Source organism: Parasteatoda tepidariorum, chromosome 2 (genome assembly GCF_982258835.1).
Source record: "Parasteatoda tepidariorum strain Cologne lab strain chromosome 2, Ptep-v5.0, whole genome shotgun sequence".
Taxonomy (NCBI): Eukaryota; Metazoa; Arthropoda; class Arachnida; order Araneae; family Theridiidae; genus Parasteatoda; species Parasteatoda tepidariorum.
The window spans coordinates 91,368,020-91,395,445 of record NC_141756.1 but is presented as its reverse complement, the minus strand read 5'-3'; the positions used below and the strand labels follow the sequence as shown (position 1 = coordinate 91,395,445).

At 26.8% G+C, this 27,426-nt stretch overlaps 1 protein-coding gene across 3 annotated transcripts; it reads left to right on the top strand.

The window, feature by feature from the left end:
* Positions 1-1,601: 1,601 nt before the first annotated feature.
* Rubicon (run domain Beclin-1-interacting and cysteine-rich domain-containing protein rubicon) lies at positions 1,602-27,421 on the top strand. Of its 3 annotated transcripts, none has more exons than XM_087157734.1 (18): positions 1,602-1,726; positions 3,303-4,109; positions 5,889-6,001; positions 7,398-7,559; positions 8,598-8,643; positions 10,003-10,056; positions 11,896-11,943; positions 12,845-12,916; positions 14,697-14,745; positions 16,445-16,580; positions 18,793-18,861; positions 18,955-19,028; positions 20,222-20,286; positions 20,364-20,664; positions 22,404-22,482; positions 23,922-24,090; positions 24,172-24,244; positions 26,874-27,421. In XM_087157734.1, the coding sequence occupies exons 2-18, from the start codon at positions 3,350-3,352 to the stop codon at positions 26,917-26,919; spliced, it is 2,316 nt and encodes a 771-aa protein (XP_087013860.1). In that variant the 5' UTR covers positions 1,602-1,726; positions 3,303-3,349; the 3' UTR covers positions 26,920-27,421. The 3 variants fall into 3 exon arrangements, with proteins under 3 accessions (XP_087013860.1, XP_087013859.1, XP_087013861.1); XM_087157733.1 differs by lacking the exon at positions 1,602-1,726 and adding an exon at positions 1,760-1,917; XM_087157735.1 differs by lacking the exon at positions 1,602-1,726 and adding an exon at positions 1,772-2,557 and having other exon boundaries at positions 2,951-4,109.
* Positions 27,422-27,426: the final 5 nt, after the last annotated feature.

Sequence of the window (27,426 nt, the reverse complement as noted above, 5' to 3'; positions counted from 1 at the left end):
ATATTATTTTCAAAGTATTTACATGTTCAAATTATCATCTTAATAAAAGTTGATGAAATTACATATATATATATATATATATATATATATATATATATATATATATATATATATATATATATATATATATATATATATATATATATATATATATATATATATATATATATATATATATATTCTCAATAATAATTTTGATTGGCTCCAACTTTAATCATTATCATTAAGGGTTTTCTTTATTAGTTATTAAACATATTTTTAAATTCAATTAATAAAAATATCTTTATATCTTTCTTAAATTTGCTATTTATTTTTGATTTGAAATTTTCAGAACTTTTCTTATTTCTTAATTGTCATTTTTGCAAATTTCGTTATAAGATGCACAAAATATAGTTTACTTGCACTAAACCCAATTCAATGATCGAAAATTTGAGTTTATTGCTACGTATTTCTTATATTTGATTTTAATATTAAATTAGTTTTAATGGATACTCTTTTTAACGTATTTTTCACCGTCAACGAACATCCGATTCACATTGTGAATTTACACATCTTTTGTGCTCAACTTTTATAACATTTGTATTTATACAAGACTCTAAGGACTAAGGAACCTGTAATTCTTTCCTTATTAAAAGACTAGCTGCTTGCATTCATATTACATAGTATATATTTTAAGTTTTAAAATCTAATTTCAACATTCGCTATATATAGATAAAAAAAATTATAAGTAATACGAAGTGTGTGGTCATATTTTCGCAAATTTAACCTCTCCTCCACAAAGAAATTTCGAAAAATGATACTTAAACACAGCTCCTTTTTCTTAATTTAGTGAATAAAAAAATTATTTGAAGTAAAATTTTGAAATAAATTTTCGTAACACAACCTTTACGTAATTTAATGACTTCTTTTTAATATGCAATGAGAATATAATTAAAAATATAGTGTAAGCAAATATTTTTGAAAAATGTGCAGCACATAAAAACAAAAACATGCACAAAAGCTGCAAACATGCTTAATACAGTTTTTTTTTTCACATCAAAAATCACATATTTTACATCATCAAATCATTGCATCAAAATGTTGTAAATAAATTTTTTTTTTACATAAAAAAATCAAATTGACGAAGTATTAACTTTGCTACAACTGCGAAAAATATTCTGTAAACATGAATCGTAGCAGTATGTTATGGAATCATTGTAATGGATAAATAAATAGATCTTTTATCGCATAGAAATTCGCTACCTAATTTAATTATAAGACCAAAAATTTTTGATACATAACATCTTTTGTTTTCTTTTCTTTTATTATGTGAAATTTCGTACTTAGAAAAGCTTGTTATCTACTCTTAAAATGGAAGCTTAAAATAATAAATTTTTTAAGTAATGTTTCAAAAAAAATTAAATTATATATATTATTTAGTCAGGCTTTGTGGTGCCCCCTTATCCCCTGGTGCCCTAAGCACGTGCTTAGTGTGCTTAATGGTTAATCCGGCCTTGCCGAGGGGTATTCTTCTTGTCAGTCTTGCTCCAAACACTCAAAAGCTTAAAGGTAGCACAGGCTCGAATCTTTGAGTGTGAAGTCGAACAGAACTGCTTCACAAATACCAATACAGCCTACCGTTGATCCTTTCCTTGGCTCATCTAGTTAGTCCCCACACGCTCACTGCTGCCGCCTGTAATGAACTTCGATGGTCTTTTGGGAACTAAAAAGAATCTTCTGCCATCTAGTGAGTTTTTGACAATAATTTCTATTTGATGTGTAATTGGATGATAGTGGTACGATTGGATGATCTATACGGAAACATCAGTTCTCTAGATATCTCGGGAAAAATAAACAAATAAAATTGTTGTGCTGATCATATGTTTAGGAAGTGGTTAACATAACACTGCATGTATTTTGCAATGTTTCTGAATAATCGTGAGTTCATTTATTTCGTTTAGAGTATTCGAATTACCATTTGTATCGAGCTTTTCTTTAGATGTTTCTGTTAGCTGAGTTTTGTTTCAATATTTAAAATTTTCCTGTAGTATTTCTCATTTTTATTTATTATCTGTGATCTTAATGTTTCGCATTAATATCTATTAACTACGTTTTATATGTTTTAGATTTTGAAAATAGCAAAATTATTATTTAATATTGAACTAATATGTTTTGTAAACATTCCAACATTAACCTACTTTTTTTTTGTATACAGTCTATGTCAATATCTATTTATGTTATCACAGAATAAAATGTGCGTTATGAAATTTTTATTTTTTTAAAGTGTGTATTCGCTTTGCTGTCGAGTCATTTTTCTCTGAGCCGTTACTTATCTTTTATTCAACTTATCTTATACTTTTCTTCTACTTTTATAAACTACACTAGTTAAAACAGCTCCCCTTAAAATAGTTAATAATTACTATTATTATCATCCATTGGGAGTTTCTTGTAATTTCTGTTTACTTCATATTATATGTGCTATTTTGATACATAATTGATGAGTATCAATTTCTATACTTGACACTTCATTTCTGTATGATGAAGTATAATAGATGAGCATTAATTCCTATACTTGATGGTTCTTCTATGTATGATAAAGTATCAAGTATAGCAATTGATACTTCCTCTCTGTATGATGAAGTATAATAGATGAGCATTCATTCCTATACTTGATGGTTCTTCTTGTTGAAATTAAATTACAATTGTAAATAAACAGATCATTTTGAGAAAAAGAAATATTTTAATGAAGATTATAACATAAGACAAACTTAGACTAAAAAAAAGAACACTTCTATTGATATATTTTCTATAAATTAATAATAATAAGTTGCCAAAATCAAACTAATAAAAACAAGGCAATGCATCAGTCAGACTGCTTACAACAACCTCGATTTGCTGATTCCATCAATAACCTCCGGTCCTGGTACTTTATATTCTTTCACTTCTATGTATGATAAAGTATCGAGTATAGCAATTGATACTTCGTCTCTGTATGATGATGTATAATATATGAGCATTAATTCCTATTCTTGATGGTTCTTCTATGTCTGATAAGGTATCAAGTATGGCAATTGATACATCCTCTATATGATGAAATATAATAGATGAGCATTAATTCCTATACTTGATGGTTCTTCCATGTTGGATGATAAAGTATTAAGTATAGCAATTGATACTTTATCATATATCAATAAAAAAGTATAATTTAACATTTCATATTGTATTTTTGATAAAATCATGTAACTATACAGAAATTTCTTTTGCTTAACAGTGATTTTTTTTTATTAAAAAATCTAAAGGTGATTTTTTTTTCTCCATTTTAGATGCAAGTTAAAACCTCTTTAGGTATTAGAAAAAATTACTTAAGGATATGACTTCATCTGCGCAAATTGTTCCTTGTGAAGAAAATATAGCAAAACAAACTATATCTTATTACAGATCTCAAAGATATTTACGGAAAAAACGTTCTTCTATTTCACAGTTAAAACGTTTTTACTCATTACAAGACAAAGAACTTAATGAACATAAGAAGTTTATTAACAAAACTGAAGCATCTTATCATACAAAAAATCCTAATGATGTTTTTTCTCATACCGTTGAACTTTCTGAAAGATTATGTATGAATTCTGGCAAAAATGAATGCATTCTCAAAAAATGTTCAAGCTGCCCTGATCTTCTACAGATTTCCCAACCGTTACTATCTTTTACTAGTGTTAGTCTTCCTGATATCTTTACCATAGATACCAGACATGTAGATTTATCCACAATTTCTTCTAAAAAATTTCTTCCATCAAATTCTGTCTCAGTAGTTCCAGTCTTCGAAAATTTATATAAAAATATAGTTTCAGTTGAAAATCTTGCTGAAGACGATAGCTCAATTACTTCTAAAAGAGACAATCGTAGTAGATTTAGCAGCGTTGATTCTTCTTACAGTCTTATATCTACAACTGATATTCAAGAAATTGATGGTGTTTTTAAGAATGATCGTAGTTGGAGACCCCAGCATTCTCGATCTAAATCTGATTATCAGCCAGCAGATACTCATGAATATATTCAAGAAGCTCAAGTTTTCTCTTTACCTAGTTCATTTTCAGAAAATAAAGCACCTCCTCGGAAAAGTATATTTGAAGGTAAGTGAATGATTTTAAAAGTAAAAATTTTGTATTTTTTATAATTTATATCATTATTAAAATGATTAAAGTAAAAAAAAAAAACATGAAAAGAATAAGAAAATTCGTAGGCTGGACACAGCATTTATGAGCCATTTCAGAGCCTTTTCTCCAGACATATTAAGTCTTAATTTTCATATTTTGTAAGTTTTTATGAAAAGACTGGGATGATATTTGTAAGTTTTTATGAAAAGATTCGGAAATATTGAAAGCATGCATATATATATAATCTTGGTAATTGTAGGTGGGTAACCAAGTCTACCTCTTACTTTTGAAAACAGGGTGCGTAGCGTTTTTAAAAAGTGCTTATTTTCGATTTTCATTTTTTAAAAGCCCTTAAAGGTGCTTTTTTCCATGGGCGTTTTTAAAAAGTGCTTAATTTTCCCTTTTCCGTAATGTGATATTTTTCTTTACCATGTTGATTTTCGCCACTAATTATGCAAAAAGCCATTGTCCTATTCAACATTTTCACAATGAATTCAACCCCAATCTATTTCAGCATACCGCCGGTCATTAGTGTATGAAAACACCATCTGTTTTACATGTTTGATGAAATACTTGCGGGTCCGCACTTGCGTATTCTCTGTGGTAAGGATTTTGGACTCTCATGTGCAACCCTGCTGCATTTTGCAGGAGATTCTCAATTTCAGACTTCTTTTTCCACCCTTTGTAATAGAATTGAAAAATCTCTCAAATTTTTGCTGATTACGGGGACCATATTGCCATTACAGGGACCCATTTAGTTGGTACAATATACACGGAATCCATATATTGTACCAACTAAACTTTGTCAATATTTTTCGCTATTAGTGATAAAAAGTTTCATTTCTCTTGTTAATTTTATCATTTGTGATGCGCCATTGTCTTCGGCACTGTAAATTAAACTGGATAAAACCATCAATTGTCAAAAACTTGCCAACCCTGTCTAATTATGATATTTTTCAAAGTGCTTAAAATTTTTTTTTGAATGCTTGAAAAGTGCTTAAAAGGTGCTTATTTTTTGTTGAAAAATTTGGCTGTGCACCCTGGAAAACTTAAAAATTTATCGACTTATCGAAATTTTTTTTTTTTTTAAATTTCAGTATTTAATTGAAAAATATATTATACTTAAAGTAAATTTACTTATATTAGATGATCAGGGTACATTTACTGCATTACACCAAGTTACAATATTCATTATATTATTATATCAGATTAATTGCACTTTAAAATAATTGTTTAATGTTTTTTATTTAAACAGATTGTTCACATGTTTCAGTGTTCAATATATTTTTCAGCATTTAGTCGTAGCAATAGTTCCATGTGTTGTGTGTGCTTTGGTCATTATTTAGGAGTAAGACTGACATTTTTTTCACTCCTGTGGCAAAATCGTGGCGAAGCAGCGACATTGTCGCAGAACGTTACCGAGTTCTTGCAGAAAGATTCTTCTTTTGGGAAGTAAAAAGTTTTTTTTCCTGCGGAAATTTTCTAAAGATTCTTTTTTTCTTCAGAATTATATTCAGAAGATTCCTTTCTTGCGCATCCGAGTGGTAAAAACTGCTTTTTGTATTCTCATTTGAGAACAATGAAAAATACAGATTAAAGAAGTAGAAAATATGGTTTTCTTTTCTGCAGAAATTTTTGTTCTAATTCTTTTACTATTAATTTCCACATCGTTTTAAAAACCTATATTTTTAATATTATTTTATTTTATAATCTCAAAATGAAAACGCACATTTAATAACATTATGTTTATTTTAGGAAAACAAATGGTTGTTCCAACTGAGTGTTTTTTCCCCCGTCCTCAACAGGGACAGACTCTCACGAGCTTTTTGTCATCTAAGCAGTTCAACATATCTGCTGAATTAGATAGAGTAAGGGTTTTTATCTCTTTTTTTTTAAAAGATTTTATTTAAAAAATGTATTTTTATAAATAATTTTTGGTTTATGTAGCATTCTCATTATGTGTATCAACATTAATTATTATTTTTTTTTATGTGTTTCATGTAGACAATTTTTCACAAAGTTCCATTTTAATGTTTTATTTTAACTAGAAAAATAACTGGAGAAATTTATAGAAACAGTTTCTTTCTGAGCAGTTCTGGACATTAGGATTTAAGTTTTTATAGAATATTACCATTCAGTTCATAGAATATTATCATTTTGTATATTTAATCAGATCATCAAACTTAAAGTATAAGAAATATTCAATATTTAATTAATAGAATGAATGAGCTGCTATCTTTTGGTTATATTTATTTGTTTTGACTTCAACTTATATTTATATAGGATTTTTTTTTCTATATCATTATTTTTGTTGAAAACTCCAGTAAAACAATTGTAAAGGAATAATTCAACAATGGATAATTACAACATTTGAAAACTTTAATTATGGCTTAAAGTTTAGGTTTTGTTTTGAAAAATTAATCAGAAATAGTTATCTAGAAACCTCCTTATTTATTTTTGCCATTAATGCCACCTGCAATTGACTGTATATGGGTAAATATACATTGAACGAAACATGACGGTATTTATTGTTTGTATAATGCATGTTTTGATTATCTTGAAGACCTATCATCTCCAAAAATTTATTTATCGGATTTCCTGACTATTTGTGTACAGTTACTTTTCACTATATTAAAAAATTGGCTTTATGTTTTATTTATTTAATTATAAATTTTTCTTACCTAAAGTGAGTTGATGAAGTTTATTAAATATGGAAATAGCTTTAAATTAGTGACATTAAGTAAAAACTTAATCATCATTTTTTTAGTTAGACCTTTTAGAAGAATCGCCCTGTTTATTTTTCAATTTTTAAACTTATCGTTAGAAGACTATACCTGCGATTAAGTTGATTTCTTGTTTCTCGAGGTTATATAGGTTTATTTTATGTAGTAAGTTTTAGGTCTATAATTATTTTATTCTATGTAACACATAATAAATGAAGGCTGTTTAATTTAAAATATGTATTTTTAACATGTTTAAGCCATCATATAAAAGCATATTTCAGACAGTAATTTTTATATCACTTGCATTTTTTACTTGTACCAATAGATTATATTCCAATATTTTTTATTTTATTAGAGTGTTATCCATATTATGTCAATCCTCACGCCTCAGTTATGTTTGTTATATTTCCTTCTGATTTTACATATTTTTCTTGCACTAAGAAGTTTATTGCATATTTATTCATTTCTGTATTGTGTGTGAGACATTTTTGTATAAGTGTTCATGCTGTGTATTGAGTCTCACATGAAATTTTATATTTAGGAAAATGCTCACTTTTGCATATCAGAAGCACTTATTGCAGCTATTGAGCATATGAAATGCTCTCTAACACAAAAGACTATGACACCAGAAGACGAAAGTGATGAAGAAATTCAAGAATTAACTCAAAGAATACGAATAAGGAAGAGGGAAAGACAGCGAGAAGTAAATATATTATTATCATTCAAAAATTCTATTTAGATAGAGTAATTCTGGATTGGCAAGCTATGTGTCAGTTTTTAAAGGTTTTGACCATGGTTAAAATTGTCATGTCAGAAACTATTCGTATATATATATATTATTATTTTAGATTTTAAATGGCACATTGAATGTAATTTTTAATTTTAAATACTAAGTAACTACTTATAAATTTATATATGTTGGAAAAAATCTCTTAAAAAAATGTTTTTGCTAATACATAAATATACTGGAAATATAGACCCCTATATTAGGCTTAGTAAAGAAACTAAAAGTTTTAGTAGATAACAGTATATTCCCTTCTCCTATCAGTATCACTCTTTATTTAATCAAACCTGATTGTGTGATGATCGTGTTTGCTGTATCATGACTTTTTGTTTTTGAGTTAGAGATGTGAACACAATTTTTGGTAATTCGTGTACTTTCCGTTTGTTCACCTGTCACTACAGCATGAGTTTACTTCGTTTGAGATATATGCTTTAGTTTGTTTAATTTCATTGGAAGTATTATTTCTCTTAATCAAAATCTTTTCTTTATTTACAATAGCATTTTGATTATTCTTGTAATGAAACAACTTAAGTAAAACATTCCATCAACAGCCCATCGTAAGCCAGGGGGGTCATGGAGGTTAAGGCTCAGCATTTTGTTGACCAATAGCGTAAATGTAGCAATATGCTCATTATTCTGCATAGGTATCCATCAATTCATAACTGGTTAATGAAACAACATACTGTATTTAATTTTTGATACTTTAATGTTTTTTTTTGCAGCCAATGTTTTGAGTTAGTGAAATTTTGTTGCATTGAGTTTTCTTTGACCACTATATTCTTTTGTTTAAAATTTAAATTTATATGTAAATATATATATAAATATATATTTAAATATTTTTTTTAATCTAGTTTAATTTGTTATTTAAAAATATTTTATATTACTAATGCAAAACATTTAATATTTATATTACTAACATACATTTTTATTACAAATATATTGCTTATATTTTTTCAGAGAACAATAAAGAATTTGGTTCTGTTGAGTGATGGTAAAACAGATAGTATGTATTTGGTTGTATATCTATTTTGTTATATTATAAAATATTTTCAATAACTAATTGTATTTTTATTTTAAGGCTGTATTTGACTCAATGTTTTTGTGCGTCATACACAGTTTATGTTCATGTTGAAAAATCATGGATGATTTATTAAATTCAAGAATATTGTTTTGGGAAAGATTTGATCTAAATTTTAGAAAAATAATTAAAAATCATTTTTACTAATAATTGACAAAAATAATTAAGAATTATTTTTTGTGCCAGTTAACAATCAAAGTTTATAATTGAGATTAAATATTGACTGGACTTCTAAACAGAATAGAAAGTTTTCTTTTAGTTTTTTACGATATTTTAGCTAAAATGTGACATTGATCTCCATTTTATGTGATAAGGAAATTAACTTAAACTGTCAAAAATTTAAAGTTTTATTTCATTTTCTTGTGTTTACACCAGCTTATTATTAGTTTTTTAACCCTTTCGGGCCGACTGTCACAAATACGTGACAGCATAAAACCGTATCAATCAGGTTAAAAATATAAAACTGGTAATCAAAGTATTTCTTAAGCAGTTTATTTGTGGGCGGAGTAATAATTGTTTGATTTATTTAATTCACCAATCCTTTGTTCAAAATAAAACTATTTAGTTATACTTTGAATTATCATTGATTATATATATGTTTAAACTAACAATAATTAAATTAAAAGCAAAGTAAGTCTGACAAATTAGCAACGACTACATTTAAGTTACCGTTTTTTATTTAATTGCAACTTGATTCTGATTTTGTACGAATGCTTTTCTGAATCACCCGTCCCCAAAGGGTTAAAAAAAGTTTCAATGATTCCAATGTAATATTACAAGATAAAAACTTTAAAATAATAATTCAAAATGGAAAAGCGCTAAGAGCGTCTAAAACCAAATTTGTCTTATGTAAACAATTTAAATAAAAAGTTAGAAATCAGAAATAAGCAAAGCAAAATTTTAAAGATATTTATGTTATCAAAAACAGCACTTCACCAGAGGTCAAACTGTTAGCAGACAGTGTCCCCCCAGATGAAGTGCTGTTTTTGCTAACATACATATCTTTAGAATTCCGTTTTGCTTATTTTTGGTTTCCATCTTCTATGTTTTACCATACTTAAAAAAAAGTCTAAAGCGTAAACAAAGTGGAAAAAAAATATTGATATTTATTGGATATAAATATTTATTTAAACCAAAATTTAAATATCAATGTAACTTAGTTTTTTTTTTTTATCAATTTAAGTAAGGAAGGTATGAAATGATGAAATTGCTGATTTGTTTTAATGAATGACATACGATGGTAACTTCTTATTTTTTAATTTTATTATTTTTATTTAATTAAAGCAACAAGTCAAAGTGCTTCTCCCCCTTTGTCTTCTCATTCATCTGATTTTGAAGGTAAGTTACATTGAGTTGATTTGACATTTCATTTCACTTTTAAACTTATTAACATTAACTTATTAACATAACTTATAAGTTAATGTTAATAAACATAACTTAAACTTATTAACATAAACGTATTGACATTATATTCTTACCATCTTCCTTTTTTTTCTATAATGTCAATGTTTTGCATTGATATTATTATTTTTTCATGAAATATTATCAATTGAGTAAATATTAATATCAATTTTCAATTGTACCTTTATCAATTTTATTTTAAATGAATATTAGTTTTCAAAATCAGGCACAACTAGTAGCTAGTGTAGAATAATAATTATTATTATTTTTTTAAAGTATCCGGATATTCTTTCATTCAATTTAACTTCATTTAAATTTCTAAGTCAGAGCATGAAAGTTCAATTTTAAAGATACTGGCCATATTAAAATTTGCATTAGCCACAACTAGTAGCTAGTGTTGAATAATAATTTTTTTAAAATAAGTATCCAGTTATTCTTTTATTCAACTTAATTTCATTTAAATTTCTAAGAGCATGAAAGTTCAGTTTTAAAGATACTAGCCATGTTAAAATTTGTACTCGTGCTATCTAATGTTCATAAAAAATATGAACAATTTTTAAATTGTTAACAAATGTAGTATGAGGATTTTTTTGTCAGGGTTGGTATAATTTAAATAATTATTGAAATTGCAATTTAGGTCACTTATTTTTTTTTAAAAAAAATCTTTGATTTAAATGACCTGAATATTCAAAATAGTCAAAAATATATTTATAAATATATTTTTTGGAATGGGATTCTTTTTAAAATCTGATTTCATTGATAATGATTCATTGATCCAATGAAATAATGAAAGGGTAAATTAAAACATTTCAAAGTAGACTAATAAATAAATTGATTTAATAAGAGACTGAAAGTGGTTAAGAGTAGTACTAAACTGTTAAATCATAGTTTTCCATTAGTTGTATATAAAACAATTAGCTGATAATTAACTTAGTTTTATGTCTATTTGAATGCTTTAAGCGCTTTTAAAACTTATTAAATATTTAGTTATTGTTTATCAATATTTATGAAGGACTTGTTCTTCTCAAAGAAACTTAAATATTTTTTTCTTTTAATGTTTCTGATCTTAACATTTTAACTCTCTATTATCTATTCAACTGTCAAGCTGCCTGCCTGTCTTTAAAATTTTAAGAGGTTCAGTTTGAACAAAATAACTGAATATGTTTGAGTGAAATAGTTTGAATAAATTTATTTATTCAGTGATTAGTTTGTAATAATTGAAAAAAAAAAGAACTTTTGGAACATTTTAGTTAGAATTATCAATTATTTTAGCTATATTTTTTTGAAAGTAATACTGTTAATACATTTTATGATAATACTTTTAAGTAATAATATACTGTTAATACATGGTATCAGAGGATTTGGCTTTAAAATATAAAAAAAAATTTAAATGAAAAAAAAATTCATTTTTAGATCAAATTAATCCAATTTTTTGATTTTAAAAAAAAATCATAAATTTTGCCAGCTCTGCATTTTGGTGACTTAAGCCATAAAAGAAGGTAGAAACTTAGAAATCGGAAATATTTATAGCAATAATGATATTAAATCAAAATAAGGTTGTCCTAAGGTTTCAATGTTTCCAGAAGTAATGGTTTCTAAGGTGAAAGGTTACTGACCCAACATTTTTTTTGGTTCTAAATAGAAGGAAAATGTCGTTTTAAATCAGTATGAGTTCATACTCTGTTTCACTGTGGCAAGATAGCTAAAGCTGCTAATCTATTCTTTATCAGATGTGTAAATCAATGATTTATTTTGTTATGTTTGTTTATTCTATAGCTGATAGTATTAGGAGTGAAGATGAGGTAGAAGATCTGGAATATTCTGGTAAGTTTTATGCATATTTGCTGTAAAAAAAGTTTATTTATATACATTTATCCCCTGAAAATGCTTATTCTTTACTTAAGTGCAAATGTAAAGTGCATAATATGTAAAAAAAAATTACCTCGCTTGTTATTCATTGCTAAAAAAATGACAAAATATTTCTTTTTAATTAAGTATTGGTGGTTTTGATTAATTTTACTTTACACAAAAGAAAAGACAGTATTCCATTACTTGCACATGTGGCCGACTGGTTTGCGTGTCTGACTGCAAAGACTGACTGCAGTGGTTGTGGGTTCCAATTCCACTCAGAACATGAATGTTTCACTCTGTTGTGTGATATCTGAATGTGGACTATCCTATGAACGGGGATGTGGCAGTGTGGCGTGGGTAATGTTGCTCGAATTCGTGACTTAGGTTCATAGGTGCTCACCGGTTAATGTTAAATGAGCAACACTTTCAGCATCTTTCAAGCTGTAGAAAGAGGAGTTCAGTGCTCGTTGTTAGAAGAAAAATTACTTACACATCACATTAAAAATTTTTCTTGCTTAGATAATTTATGACTAAGCTATTCATATGTGACTTGATGCCTATGCTATTTATGTTCATCTTTATTGGCAAAAGTGTTATCTTTTTAATTTTTATAGTCTAGTGTAATTTATGCAGATTATGAGCTACATTGTTAAATCAGAAAAGAAAATGCTTTATGCAATAGACACCCTTCAATTCTAATGTTTGTTACAAAATGTTTATGTCTATTGCGATGTTATTTTCAAGGCAATAAGCAGAATTGTGAAGGAGGTATCTTATGGATTTCATAATTTTTCAATATGCTGTTTACATATAAATAGTTTTTTTTTCTTCAGCAAACTGCATTGATTTGTTTTTGATTTTTCTTTAATCTTAGCTCACACAGAATCCAATTTGAGTTTAATAAAGGAAAGTGGATTATCTTTGTCAATGGCTTCACTGTATTCAGGTAATTATTAGATTTAAATCAAAGCAATTATACTTTTTCTAACGAATTTTCTTTTCAATGAACTCATATGTATATTTTAACTATTATTCTTTAGAACAATCTGTTTAATTTTGATATGAATAATGTAACTTACAAAAAATCATTTAAGGGCCATTAAAAAAATATGCTTAATGCTTGGCATTTTTGATTTTGTTGAAATCTTTAGGATATTTTCTTTATGTAAAACTATTAAATTCATGTTTTTTAATGTATTTTTGCAGTAATGCCAGTAATATTTTTTTCTGTTTAATTTTGACAGTTTTTTTTTAGAAAAATTCCTTTTTGAATAAAATGTAATTAGTTTTTTTTATATAATGAAAGATGTAATTGAAATGTTTTGCTGAAATTTTAGAATCATTTTGAGTTGATTTGTGTAGAAATTTTTCTGAAATATTTTATTATTTAAAAGAGCATATCTTGCATACAAAAAAAGTTTTTTTATTAATTTTTTTTAAACTAATGAGTTATATAGGAATGAATAACTGAATACTTATTTAATTGAGAAATTTCTAAAGGAAATATAAAACTACTTACAAGAAGTCCAAAATTTAAAATAGATGTTATTATGGACAATAGAGTGTGTGTATGTCTCTCTGTCTGTTTTTTTTTTTAACTTTAGAACAATTTATATTTGGATCTTGAAACTTGGCAATAGCTGCAAGGAGCTATAGCTCACAATCCTAAAAAATCTTTCAAAAATTTATATTTTTTCCTCTGAAACAAACACATAAAAAAAAAACATTTTATTATTTTATTTTTTTCGTACTGGTTTAGCATTACACATTGTTTTAAAGTAATCTGAAGATTTTTTTTCTTATCAAAACTATTAAGAATAACATCAATATTTGTTACTTTATAGCTCTAAATGATCACAAATGATCAAAGGGAATTTATTGCTCATTCTTTAATAATTAATTATCCTTGATTCTTAATGGCAAATGACCATAAGCAATGTTTGTATACTGAAGCATTGTACGCATTTTAATATTTTAAAACCTTATTGAAATCATGGGTTTATTTTGTTTAAAGTTATTTTTTTGAAATGTATTTTTATGAAGCAAACTAATGTTAAATCAATGGTAATTGAAATTAAAAAAAAATCACGATATGCACTAAATTATATATGCCAATTCATTGGAAATATTGCTTGATTGTGATAAATCTATAATACAGTAAGCTGTCCATGATCAAAAGCTTTATTTTTGGTGGAGAATAATACTGATTTTATAAATTTTTTTTGATTTGATAAATTTATTTGATACTGATAATCTTTATTTTAATGAGTTTGACTCTTAAAAACCTCTTAAATCTAATTACGTAAAGTTACTTAAATGGGATATATATATATATATATATATATATATATATATATATATATATATATATATAATAAATTGGTGGTACATTAAGAAATGGAAGTAAAGTTTTGCCACTTTTATAACAATTATGGTTCTTAAGATGAGAAATTATAGTACCAAGTTCAAAAACATACTATAAACAAAATGTCTTATTTGTACTTGATGTCATACTCATCTACATTTAATCCAATCTCGTTGTAACTCTCTCATAGAGTAAAACATTTAAAAATTAAGTTCTTAAAATATTTCCCAAACAAATAGAAAAGGGTTTACTCTTGAGGTTTTTTAAAATGTTGTTATATATTTAGTTTTAATTGTCCAATTACATCGAAAATTTTTCTCCCATAATGTTGTTCTTTGTTCACTTTGGGTTATTGTTTTAGATGCAGACCTTCATAAAGCTAGGTCTCTCCAAAAAGATTCAGAAAAGAAGTAAGTTATACTTCAAACTGCAAAAACTTCTTACTTTCTTACTATTTTCTTTAAAGAGTTAACTTTTTGTAAGGATTTTTTAAAAAATTTCCTAGTTCATAAAGTTTTTTTAACTTTCAAATAGTTTTTTTTTTATGTCCCAATTAATCATTGTCTAATTTGAGTCTTGAAAGAAGGTTATCAAAGAAATCTCTTATCTGTTAGAATTTATAGGTTCTAGTAAGAAAGTAAACTTGAATGATGTTAATTTAAAATAAATATAGGTCATAAATGTCAGAAAATCAATTTTTTGTTTTCTCTTTTCTTTGTCTTCTATTTTCCTATTAAGATTTTACGTTAAATTTTAAGTGAATTTACATCCATTTTTGGTGATACTGAAACTATCATCTAAACAAGCTGCCGGTTGTCCAGTGGAAAGATTTAAGTAAAAAAGAAAATAATTAAGGAGAAAAAGTTCTAGTAAGTTTTTTAAATATTTCTCAACAAGCATGATTATTATAATATTAACATAGAAATGAGTATGCTTACTCAGCATATAGTTTTAGGGCCTGTATATGAAGTTTAAAAACAATAAAATAAAAGGAACCTGTAAAATTTAACACTTCAAAAAAGTACTTTTTTTAAAAAGGTTTTTAGTAATATTTTGTGCTAATTTGTTACAAATTTATGTTTTTTTGTTTTAGTCATTATTGTCCCCATATATTAACCTATTTTGTCGAAACTCTGGCACATGTAATTTTAAAAAATGTTCATATCAGTAATTTATGTTAATTCATTTATAAATTTATATTTTTTGTTTTAGCTCATATTGTCCACACATATTAATCTATAATATTCAAACTCAGGCACTTGCAATTTTTAATAAATGTTTATATTCATATTTTGTGTTCTAATTCACTTACAAATTTATATAATTTTAGATGATATTGCCCCACATATTTACCTATAATTACTATTTACCTATATGTCCAAACTTGAATACATGTAGTATGACAACATGCCCATACATCCCCTAGCAGCAAAATAGATTAGGCTCTCATTGGACCAGTGTCCATTAATCTTGACACAATAAGGGTAAAAAAGGCTGATACTTTTCCAATATTAGCCCTATATAGAATTTTTCATTTCACCTGATATGTTACAGCCACTTTTCAAACAATGTCAGCCTTATGGAGAATTGTTATTGCCGAACATTAAAAGACACTCTAGGGCCAATATTAAAAAATCTAGACATCCCAATATTGGTTCCAATATGCATTTTTTGTAGGACCTATATTGAACCAATTTTGAGTCCAATAAAATTGTTGCTAGAGTCACATTAAGTCTTAAAATTATAGCCTAATTAGGAGGAGATTAACAGTAACCTGTAAAATCCAACCAAATATCTCCAGCAAAATTTCAATTTCAAAATTTTCCAATAATTACATTATTCGTGTTTTATATTTTAACTTTAAATAAATGTTTTACAAGAAAAGTATTACATTTTCTATACAGACTACCATGAAAAAAATATTTAGTTTGAAAAAAAATGCATGTTGATTTGTATTAAACAGAGAATTTTGTAAACTTTATAATTAGAAATGTTGTTTTATTTCCTCAGCTTATTCGTTGATCACAGCTCTTGATTATATTATATATTGAAGATTAAGTGTAGCATTGCTTTTTATTTATTAATATTTCCTTTAAATTTTTTCTGTAGGTTTCATGAATCTGACTCTTTCAACATGTCTGCTGAATCTGTGGCATTGTCGTTATTAAAACGGTTTTCAGAAAAACATTTACCGAAAGCTTCTGAATTGCAGTGGCTTGTATCAGAGCAAGAGGCACCTCAGAGGGTATTTAAAACTTTGATGCTTTTTACTCGTGTTTTCCAGTTTATTCTTTTATCTAAATGTCAACCAAACATAAATAAATATTGTGAGCATGTCTAAAAAGTTATTTTATATTAGTAGGATAAATTTGGAATGGGAGTTGAATGTTATAAAACAGGTTGTGTAGGTATGTAGGGTCTGAAATGATGTGATAAAGCATAAATGCAAATAATATCACAGGATGAAATTTTTTTTATTTACAAACTCGACTCGAAGCACTTTGCAGAAATGCAGTATCTAAAATTTGCAACCACTACCAGTAGTTCTTGCAGCTGTTTTTATAGGGGCATCATTTATGAGACTCTCATTGACTCACTGGAGGACTCTGTTCATTTTGTTGCACTTGTTCATTGTAGCAGCAATCATGCACCGCAACTGTTCATTGTGATTGCAAGCATGCACAAAATGCCTGCCATTTTTCAACGTTTCTCTCTGACACTACCAAGCATATGTTACTGTTGGTGGCTGCAATTTTGAACCTTTATTTTGAATATTGCATTGCTGAAAAAAACAATTTGGATTGATTTTGTAAAAAATATATATTTTTCTTCCATGTAATTTATTTTGCATTCCTGTCTAACATGCCATTTAAGGCTCCTTTACAAAAAGTATGTTGTTCCATATGGTCAACCATGCCTCCAAGTTTGTCCCATGTTTTTTTAACATTTTACAGCCGTCGTTGGGCAGCCGACCTAATTTTTTTGGTTTACGACTACTAATGTCCAACTCCGTAGTCTTGTAATTTTGAACCATATCCAGAAGACAAGGGAACTCCTGGATCAAGTATTAGATGAAATTTGCATTTTGTGGAGGACTTTTTGATGTTACTAACCTGCATTTGCGTTACATAGAGAGGAAAACCACAAAAACCGCCCAAGATTAGCCTGACGACAAGTGGACTCTAACCCATGATCCATCTACAAATGGGGATAATTATAGAATAAGGGTGTATAATGTGTTGCGAAGAACAGATAATTAGTATTCCCATCTGCCCTCCTATCTAAATTGTTTTTGTGCAGCGCATACACGCACAAGTCTTGTCTTCAGACCAGTAAGGGTGAATCTTAAACTATTACCAATAAACTATTAGTGTGGTTGTAAAACAAGGTGAACAACAAAACTGATATATTGATATACTAAATATAGAATATATACTGATATTCTAAGTATAGAATTTTTTAGAATTTGAATTATTATGTAGAGTTGTCAACTGTATAGAAATTTTTAAGAGTTAACTTTGAGTTTTTTCTAATCCTGTAAATTTTAGAATATTGGTATAGTTTTTGTAAACTTCTGACTTATTTATATATAGTAATGCCAAACCATTATTATACCGTAATAGTTTTTATTAGATAAACTCACTGAGGATTCTGCACATAAGAAGTCGCACTTTAATCTGCAGTCTTCTCCACAAAGTAAAACCGGTAAATGTCCGAAATATAAACTAGGTCTAATTAAGAGCCACTGTCCAGTATACATTTGCTTGGTATGCCTATTTCATTGTTTTTTTAAGTTCAAGTGCCATTGCCTAGTATGCATTTAACCGGTACTCTAAACACTGATGTTTCTCCTAATCTATCCTCAGCAGATATTAAAATATCGTATACATGTATCGTATATATATATACACAGTAGAGAACCGATTATCCGGAACGATCGAGACCATCGCTATTCCGGATAACTGATTTTTCCGGTTTTTTGATTTCCGGATAACTGGTTCTGTACTGTATATATATACATATATATATACATATATATATACATATATATATATATACATATATACATAATGTATATATACATATATATATATATATATACATATATATATATGTATATATATATGTATATATACATGTATATATACATGTATATATACATATATATATATATATATATATATATATATATATATATATATATATATATATATAAAGATTTTTTGTGATTTAGAGTATCAATTCACTGCTACTTTTCTTAAAAAATTGTTTTAAGATCATTTGATGATCTAATATTTGACTTTGCTTTTTTTTAAATGAGTTCTTACCCACTTTTAGAGATGTAAAGGAAAAATGCTCATACTTTTTTATCTATGTTGAATATCTATATTTTAAATCTTAACTGATGAATGCATATATGTATTTGCAATTTATGTATGTTTTTCTGTGCATTTTAGTTATTACCCTTGCCTGATTCATGGCCTGTTTCACCAGATTTTGTTGAAGAAGAATGTTATCTTACTAATGTAAGTGTTTAATATATATAAGTTTGGGTAATTTTGTTTATTAATTCAAAGTTTGTTTTAATTTATTATTATACTTGATTTTTCTGTCTTTAGATTCGACTTCGAGGCAATACTGAATGGGCCCCACCTAGAGCTCAGATAATCAGCATTATTCACCCTCATTTAAAGTAAGATTACTTTTCAAACTTTTTTAATGAATGGTGGTTCATTAGTCCGGTTTCATTGAATTTTAACTCAAACTGACATAAAATAATTATCAGTGGTTCCTCAAACCTGCAACTGATATAAGGGGATGGTATGTTGTTTTGGTCTGTGTTTTTTTTGAACTTAAAAGTTACAAATTTCATCATAAATGTGAGCATCACAAATTCTCTACACCGAAGTTTTTTTTTTATATGAAATTACTTTACTTACTTTCTCTAGAAATGTGTGTGCATAAAAGAGATGTACAAATGGACCAGGGAAAATATGTATGAATTATTGTGTAAATGTGTATGATCTGAAGTACCTGCAACTAAATTATTTAGTGACTCAATTTCTCGTTTGCAAATACAGTCGGACCTCTATTTAATAAAGTCGCTAAATCCTGACAATAAGTTCGTTATATGGAAAATTCTTTAAATAGAAAATCATCTTTTGAAATACTTAAACGACACAAAACAGGTTTCAAATTCATAAACTCTAGACATGATTAAAATAGTAATGGATACACCTTTATATTTTAAAGTAGTATCTATTATTTATTTCATAAATCTTAATCATAAAATAAATCTGCATGGAAAGCAGGAATGCAGCAAAACTTTATCCAGTATTACATAATCATGCTATATACATTTTCAATTAAAAAAGTGCTAAATTTATGTCTGAAATTATAGCTGCATTTATTATAAAAGTAATGTTAAACATACATTACCACATGCGTTCTAAAGTTTAATTGCTACTGATAAAATCCGTTAATTTTGTCGTTTATATTAGAGCTTTTTGTTTGAAATGAGAATGAAAAGAGAAAGTGATTTTACTGCTTTCTCTAAAAGTTAAGTGGCTTTGAACATTTCAAGGTTATTTCCCCCATAAAATGCGTTAACAAGTTTAAAATGTTCGGAAATATTTTGGGAAATAGAGAAACTGGATCTCAATGAAAAGTTCGTTAAATAGAAAATTCACTTCGATATTTAGAAGTTATTTTACAAGGAAATTTCCAAAATGTTCTTGGTTTCATTAAAAAAATTTGCAAAATAGAGAAATTCGCAAAATGGAAGTTCGTTATATAGAAGTCCGACTGTATTTATTATAAATTTTTTTTAGGAAAAAAAGCAAACTATTAAACAAACGAAATTGAAAAAATATTTTTTCTCTTTAGACGGAAAGATATTATTGAAAAGCAGAAATACAGATGTGCAGGCTGTGGTATGAAGATTGAAAAAAGTAAGTTAACTACTTGTTCTTTAAAAATTAAAATAATAGTAATTTGCTCTTATATTTAATTATGTTCATTTTTTCAGGCTATATTAAAAAGTTTCGTTACTGTAATTACTTTGGAAAGTATTTTTGTCAGTGCTGTCATAGCAATGGATCAGCATATATTCCTGGTTACATATTATGGAAGTGGGATTTTACAAAATATTATGTTTCCAAATTTGCTTGGGATCTCTTAGACAATATGTTTAATGATCCTTTATTCAATATTGAGGCCACTAATCCTAAACTGTACAAAAAAGTAAGGGCACTGGACTTGTGCCTCAGTTATAGAATGCAGCTGTTCTATTTGAAAGATTTTATGAAAACATGCCGTAAAGCAGAACTGTAAGTTTATTTAATTTTATCCTCTTTTAACCTTTTTGCGCAGATAGGACACTGGTGTCCTTTTTATGTATATTTTTTTCTAATGCTCTAATTACAAGCCAAAATATGTTTTGATAGTTTTTAATTACTAAAAAAATTCTAATCGTTGCTAAAAAAATCTGTTAGATTATCGGAATTATATTTATACTAAAATATAAAATCCCAAAAAAGTAGTTTGGAAATTTTTTTTTCATTCATATTCAAAAATTTGTCAATTAATTAAAGAAATTTTAATGATGAATAACTGTTTCTCTTAGACATAAATAAGTGCAAATTCGAAAAATTATTATTTGAAATTATTATTATAACTATATACAGTGAATTCGCGATAACTCGAATCTGATAGGACTCACGAAAAACTTCGACCTATCGGAAGTTCGACTTAACGTTAGTTTCGGTTTTGGACTTTCAAAATATTGTCGGATTATTTAATTAATGCTTATTAATTACAAATCTTCTAAATGCTTACAATATTTAAGATCATTTTTCTGACAAGCCATTTACGATAAGACTGTTTGAAGCACTTTATGATACCCTGGTCCATCGGCTGCAACTTTGCTGTTGTGTTTGGCGGGAGAAACTGCAAGTTTACTGCTTTCAAATTAGGTAAATCATTATGCGCTGTGCATTTATCCATAAAGAGTATCACTTTTCTTTTTTTAGCGAAGAATTTCCCATCCAATTTTCTTAAGTCTTCAAATAAAACTGCTGTCATCCAAAACTTTTTGTTAGACTTGTAATCCAAAGGATACCTTTTTACATTCTTGAAACATCGGGGATTTCGGTATTTTCCGATAATAAGTAAGGGCAATTTCTTTGTCTCCGACGCATTTCCTTCAACTAGGACAGTCAAACGTTCCTTGCTCATTCAAGACATTTAAAAAATAAACCCATTTCATCAATATTGAAAACATAATTTTAACTGTATCCTTGAAGTAAATTTGGTAACGTTTCATTTAACCACTTTTCACATACTTCAAGAGGGACAGCTTTAGCTTCTCCATAAAGAGTGCGAAAGACATTGGGTGTGTTTTGCAAAGGAAGGGGTAAGATATCAGCTCCTAGGTTTTTTTTCTTGCTTTAAAAGATCCGGAAAAAAAATCGAGTTAAAGAGAGTAAAATTCGAGTAATCGAGAATAATTAACATGAAATTTAAGATAAAAGGGTCGGGACCTCATGAAAAAATCGAGTTATAGTAACATTCGAGTTATCGTACTTCGAGTTATAGCGAACTGACTGTATACTGTTTTCATTAACTTTTTAGAGAATTATTTTGTCTGTATTTTGTATTCTTCCTGGTACTTGAGTAATATATATTATCTATTTATAACACTATGATTTTATGTAATGAATCATAGTTAAACATTTAAATGCTATGTTTCTCTTAGACCTAAATAACTACAAATAAGTGCAAAGTCAAAAAAAATATTATTTGGAATTATTATTACAACTATATTATACTTTTTTTCTGTTTTCATTGACTTTTTAAAGAATTATTTTGTCTGTATTTTGTTTTCTTTCTGGTATTTTAGTAATATATATTATATATTTATAACACTGTCATTTTATGTGATGAATCATAGTTAAAAATTTAAATGCTACGTTTCAATCTATGTTTTTGGTCACAATCAAACAACAATATGAATACTTTTATGAAGCTCATTACTATTAGCCTATTTCTTTTTTTATGCTTTTTTTAGAGTCCAAGTTACATTGGAAGCACAGAATCAGCATATTTTATATGATCCAAATATATATTCTTTAAGTGATCTTATTCAGGTATTATTAATGTTTTATTACTATTTTAAATATGTTAGTTCTTAAAATAAGGCACTTTTATTAATCAATTTTTTTACTTCTAAATCTTCTAATGTTAAAAGTATCACCCTTAAATTTTTATTTTATATGTTAAAGAAATTGAATCCATAATAGTGACTATAAAGAGACTATTGTAATTACTGAATGAATGTAATGTTATCATTAACAATAGCTAAATTTAGCAATTGTCTGATTTTTTTCTTTTATCTATAATCATGGTGCGTAGCATTTTTAAAAGCCCCTAAATGTGCTTTTTTTTGGGTGTTTTTAAAAAGTCCTTAATTTTCATTTTTCGAAACTACCATGTTGATTTTCGCTACTTTCGGCTTACCGTCGGTCCATAGTGTATGAAAGCGCCAATAATAATTTATGATTGACGAAATACTTGCTGGTCCGCATGTGCGTATGCTGAGCTGGGTTCGGTGAGATTCTTACACTCTCATGTGCAACGCTGCTGCTTTTTGCACGATATACCCAATTTCAGGCTTCTTTTCCGGCCCCTCTGAAATTGAGCCGAAAAATCTCTCGATTTTTTTTTGTGGTGGCTAATATAATCAATAAAAGAGTTCTTTGTCAGTTATTTTATCATGATTATGTAAATTCTTTGAAAAATATTTTGCATTTTGTTATTTTATATGGTGCTTGAAAATATTTTTTGAGTGCTTAAAAAGCACTTAAAAGGTGCTTATTTTTTGTTGAAAGATTTGGCTACGCACCCTGAATTAGAAGCAAATATTTTACTTATCATCTTATATTATAAGACTATTTTATAAGTTTTTAATTTAAGACTGCTTTAAAAAAATTGAATAATTAGTAAAGTAATTAATTATATTCGAATGATATTTAATCATACCTTTCAAATAAGATTACTAGTACTAGTACAGTGTGTAGTTAAGACATTTTCTATTTTTTTCTTTTGAAATCATGATTTTATTTATTTATTTTGTTTCTTTTACCTGAAGATATTGTCCTATTTTTTTATAGCAATCTTCCCATCAAATTAGTTTGACTAAAAAATAACGTGTTTTTAAAACTATTCTTTTCTCTCTCTTTTGTTATCTTTAAAAAAAATAAGGCAAAATTTAAAAGAAAGACAAAGTTAAATCTAAATATTTTGTTCAATAAACAGGGGATAACTTGAGATAATTTATCATTTCCTTATATTTATTTTATTTTAAAGTATAATATTTTTTGGTTCTATTATCACACCAGAATTAAATGTATGAAAAAAAATATTCCTTAACATTGTCCTTATTGAAAAAATATTACTTAATATAGAGTATGTATTAATTAAGATATTTTTCTAAACATTGCTTTTTCCTCTTTTCACTTTTACTTGACTTATTTTCTGTTCATTCAATTGTTTTCACAATAGCATTAAGATTTGTATTCTTTTTCAGGTAAAAAATGGAGAAATGTTAAAACATGTGAAAATGCTCACTAATTATTGCATTGAGCATGTGAACAAATGCATTCTTTGCCAAGCTAAGGGTTTTGTTTGTGAGATTTGTGAAAATGAGAAGGACATTATTTTTTCATTTCAGCTTAATAGAGTTGTTTTATGTCAAGGTATAAATTGGTTAAAATTTTAAATTTTTTTAATATCAAAATTAGAAAAAAAAACATTTAAATTTATTATTTTTATTTTAGTATGTGGATCTTGCTTTCATAAGAGCTGTTTTAAGAATGTCAAGTGCCCCAGGTGTATTCGAATTGCTGAAAGGTAAGTCACAGTTATAAGATAAAATTAAAGACTGCATAATAAATATCTATAAGAGAGTCTAAAAGATATAATCTTAACTTCTATAGAGATTATTTAAGAAATCAACAGTTAATGCAGATATATTCTTCAATGTTTACACTCTAGCAACTTTAACCATGGAAATTCGATAGTATAATTGTTCTAATGTTTCACACATGTAAAAGTTTACTTAGAATTTTTTTTAAAAAACATTTTTTGATGAATGTATTTTGATTATATTTAAAAATACAAATGCTGAATTTTTTTTTCATATTATATTAAACATTTAAAAATATTGTTTTTATTCCTTTCAAATTAAAATGCTCTTAAATAAATGTATTTTGATTATACTTGAAATTAGAAATGCTTATATTTTTTCTTCATATTATTAAAGATTTAATATTCATGGCCATCAAAATAAAATTTCACTTAGGATGCAGTATATTTTGTGGAACTGTACACAATTTCGTTAAAAATATCAAGAAAAGTGTAACAGTTTTTGGCATATTTGAAATATAAAATAAAGTGTAAAAATTAATGTTTGAAGTAGTAATTTAAAGTGTTTTTATTATTTATAACAGACATGTGTTTTGATTGAATTAAATTATTCTGTAGAAATTTTGTTTCCCATGAAAAAAAAAAAAACACTATATGAATGCAGAATTTTGTTTGAAAACTCATCTATATTTTTAAATATGCTCACTATGTCATATCAGTATGCTTTTTCTTCTAAATCGAGCGTATGTCTGTTATTACATTTTTATTTCCTCCCTATCATTTTTTTCTCTTTAGAACTTAAAATTTTAAAAGAAATTGTGTTTCAGTGTTAAAATTACTATTAAAAAAATAAGTATATTAACTATTCACAAATTTAATAATAAAAATGGAAATTCAATCAAATATTGATGATATGAGAAATATAAGTAGAATGAAAAATTTTGCAACTACTATTCCAATAATATGTCTCAATATATGTCTCAATATTCCAATAATATGTCTCAATATATGTCTCAATATTCCAATAATATGTCTCAATATTCCAATAATATGTCTCAATATAATGTATATGTAATATAATATGTCTCTAAAAAATAATAATAAAACTAAGTATCTCAATTTAAAAGCAGGAAATTAATCATTTTTTTAATATACCACCGCTTTACTCCTTAGCCGGATTAACCAATCTGACCCTGTGTAAGTTTCTTGTTAAATATAAGGCACAAAAACTTTTTTTTTTGGCAGAAAAACGATAGTTTAAGGGACATCTTTAGGCTACACTTTGAAGATTTTTGGTTAGAGTAATGCAATGTTTGCTGCAGCATAAAAGCAGAAAAGAAGTAACTGAATCTTTTTTTAATAGTTTCTAATTATTTTAGAATGTTTTTCATCTGTTTCTTCCACAAATGGAATAAAGAATTGCAGAAGTGTATGTGGATCAAATGAATATGTTTATTTAAATAAAATAGAAACACTGATATTATAATTATATCTTTATGTTTACTTGTTTCTAAGAATGACAGATTTTTGTAGAAGAATATATTAACTGATATTTTAGTACATTCAGGAAGATTAACTGCCAAATTTATTGAGAGAGCGTTATAAGGAGATTCCTTTTCTTCCATAGGGAAATCTTGAATTCCTCCACTGTTTTTATTATATTAAATTTTTAAAGTGTAAAATAAATCAATATTTATTATTTTAAAATTTAACATGAGAGTATTTTAAGATAAAGAGAGAGTTGCTTTGTTAAAAGCAGCAAATATTAGTTATATTTAGAGCTGTCTTTCATGCACAAACGACCCAATATTTTCGTTTGAACGTTTCTTTCTGCTTGAGTAAGTCTGAAATAGGCAACGTAGAAGGACATGTTTGCTAACTGATATAATCTGTTTAAGATTTCTTTTAAAAACAAGACATTTACCAAATTTTGAATGAGAATAAATTTAGTCACAGTAATGTATTGAAAATTTCTTTAAATTTCAAATATTAGCTGGATTCAGCAAGTGTTGTTGTATTTGTTATCATGCATGTTGAACAAATGTTGGAGTTCAGTAAAAAAAAATTATTTTTCAAATCAATGTTAATAAATGATTCTAAAAAGGAAGCCATTTTGAAAATTTTTCTGGTACATTTTTGTATATTATGGTTTTTATATTAATAATTTTAGTGGTTTTGGGTTTAACAAATATAGTTTGTCTATGAAAAGAGCTCCCCTCACCGCAAAGTCTAGATCATTTGCTGCTATGGAAACAAGAAATAGCGTATTTTAAAGAGGGGATCTTCTCTCTACCCTGATTTACATTATCTTACCAACCCAAATCAAAATCTGTCTTAATTATCTACCGAACACTTTTACTTGAAATAGTTAAACCTCATAACCATTGTCACTGCCACATCTCCAGATGAATGGATAGGGGAGTTACGTAAACAGACTATATCTTGATTTAAAGTTTACTCTTTCTTTCTACATTTTATTTTTCAATGCAGCTTTTTTTTAAAAAAAAAATAATATTAAATTTTAAAAATTATGAGCAGTGAAAAATTCATTAAAAAAATGCATTATTTATAATTTTTGATTTATAAATCTGATAAAGCAATTTTTATTTTATAGGAAAAAACGTTTTAGTCAAGAAAGAAGTAACGAATTGTTTGTGTGAAGCATCTGTGATGAGTGTTATAATGCTTTCTTCGGGTGATATTTTAACTTTTTGAAATTTAAGTAGTAAAGAATTTTTCATGTATATTCAGAGCTATACACAGAATGAATGTACCATTTATTTGTTATTTAGTGTTTAGTATATTAAAATTTTATTGAGAAACTATGCAAAAAATGTTTTAAAATTTTTTTAATTAGCGAGTGAATTTTAATTGTTGATCATAAAATTTTAGTTTAAAAATTAGATTAATAGTTTAACAATGAGAGGGATCCTTATTTAAATCTTAAGTAATTTTTGGTTGAATAATTACTTAAAGGTATTGTGATGTCAAGTTGATTACTAACAGATTGAAAGCTAAACAGTAGAAGATCTATTTAAAGCAAATATAGGAACTACAATTCTCTATTAACCACTTTAACTTTGTGGGTGTAAGCCAATGAAAATCGCATTGCAGATTTCTAAAACTAAATGGGAACAATTAACTGTTCATAGACTGTAAGAAGGGAA

Bases quoted from the DNA above. Each gene is read 5' to 3' on its own strand.
- Rubicon (XM_087157734.1), top strand. From the start codon at position 3,350: ATGACTTCATCTGCGCAAATTGTTCCTTGTGAAGAAAATATAGCAAAA. The intron at 4,110-5,888 runs GTAAGTGAATGA...TGTTTATTTTAG, and splicing joins TCGGAAAAGTATATTTGAAG to GAAAACAAATGGTTGTTCCA. The intron at 12,917-14,696 runs GTAATTATTAGA...TTATTGTTTTAG, and splicing joins AATGGCTTCACTGTATTCAG to ATGCAGACCTTCATAAAGCT.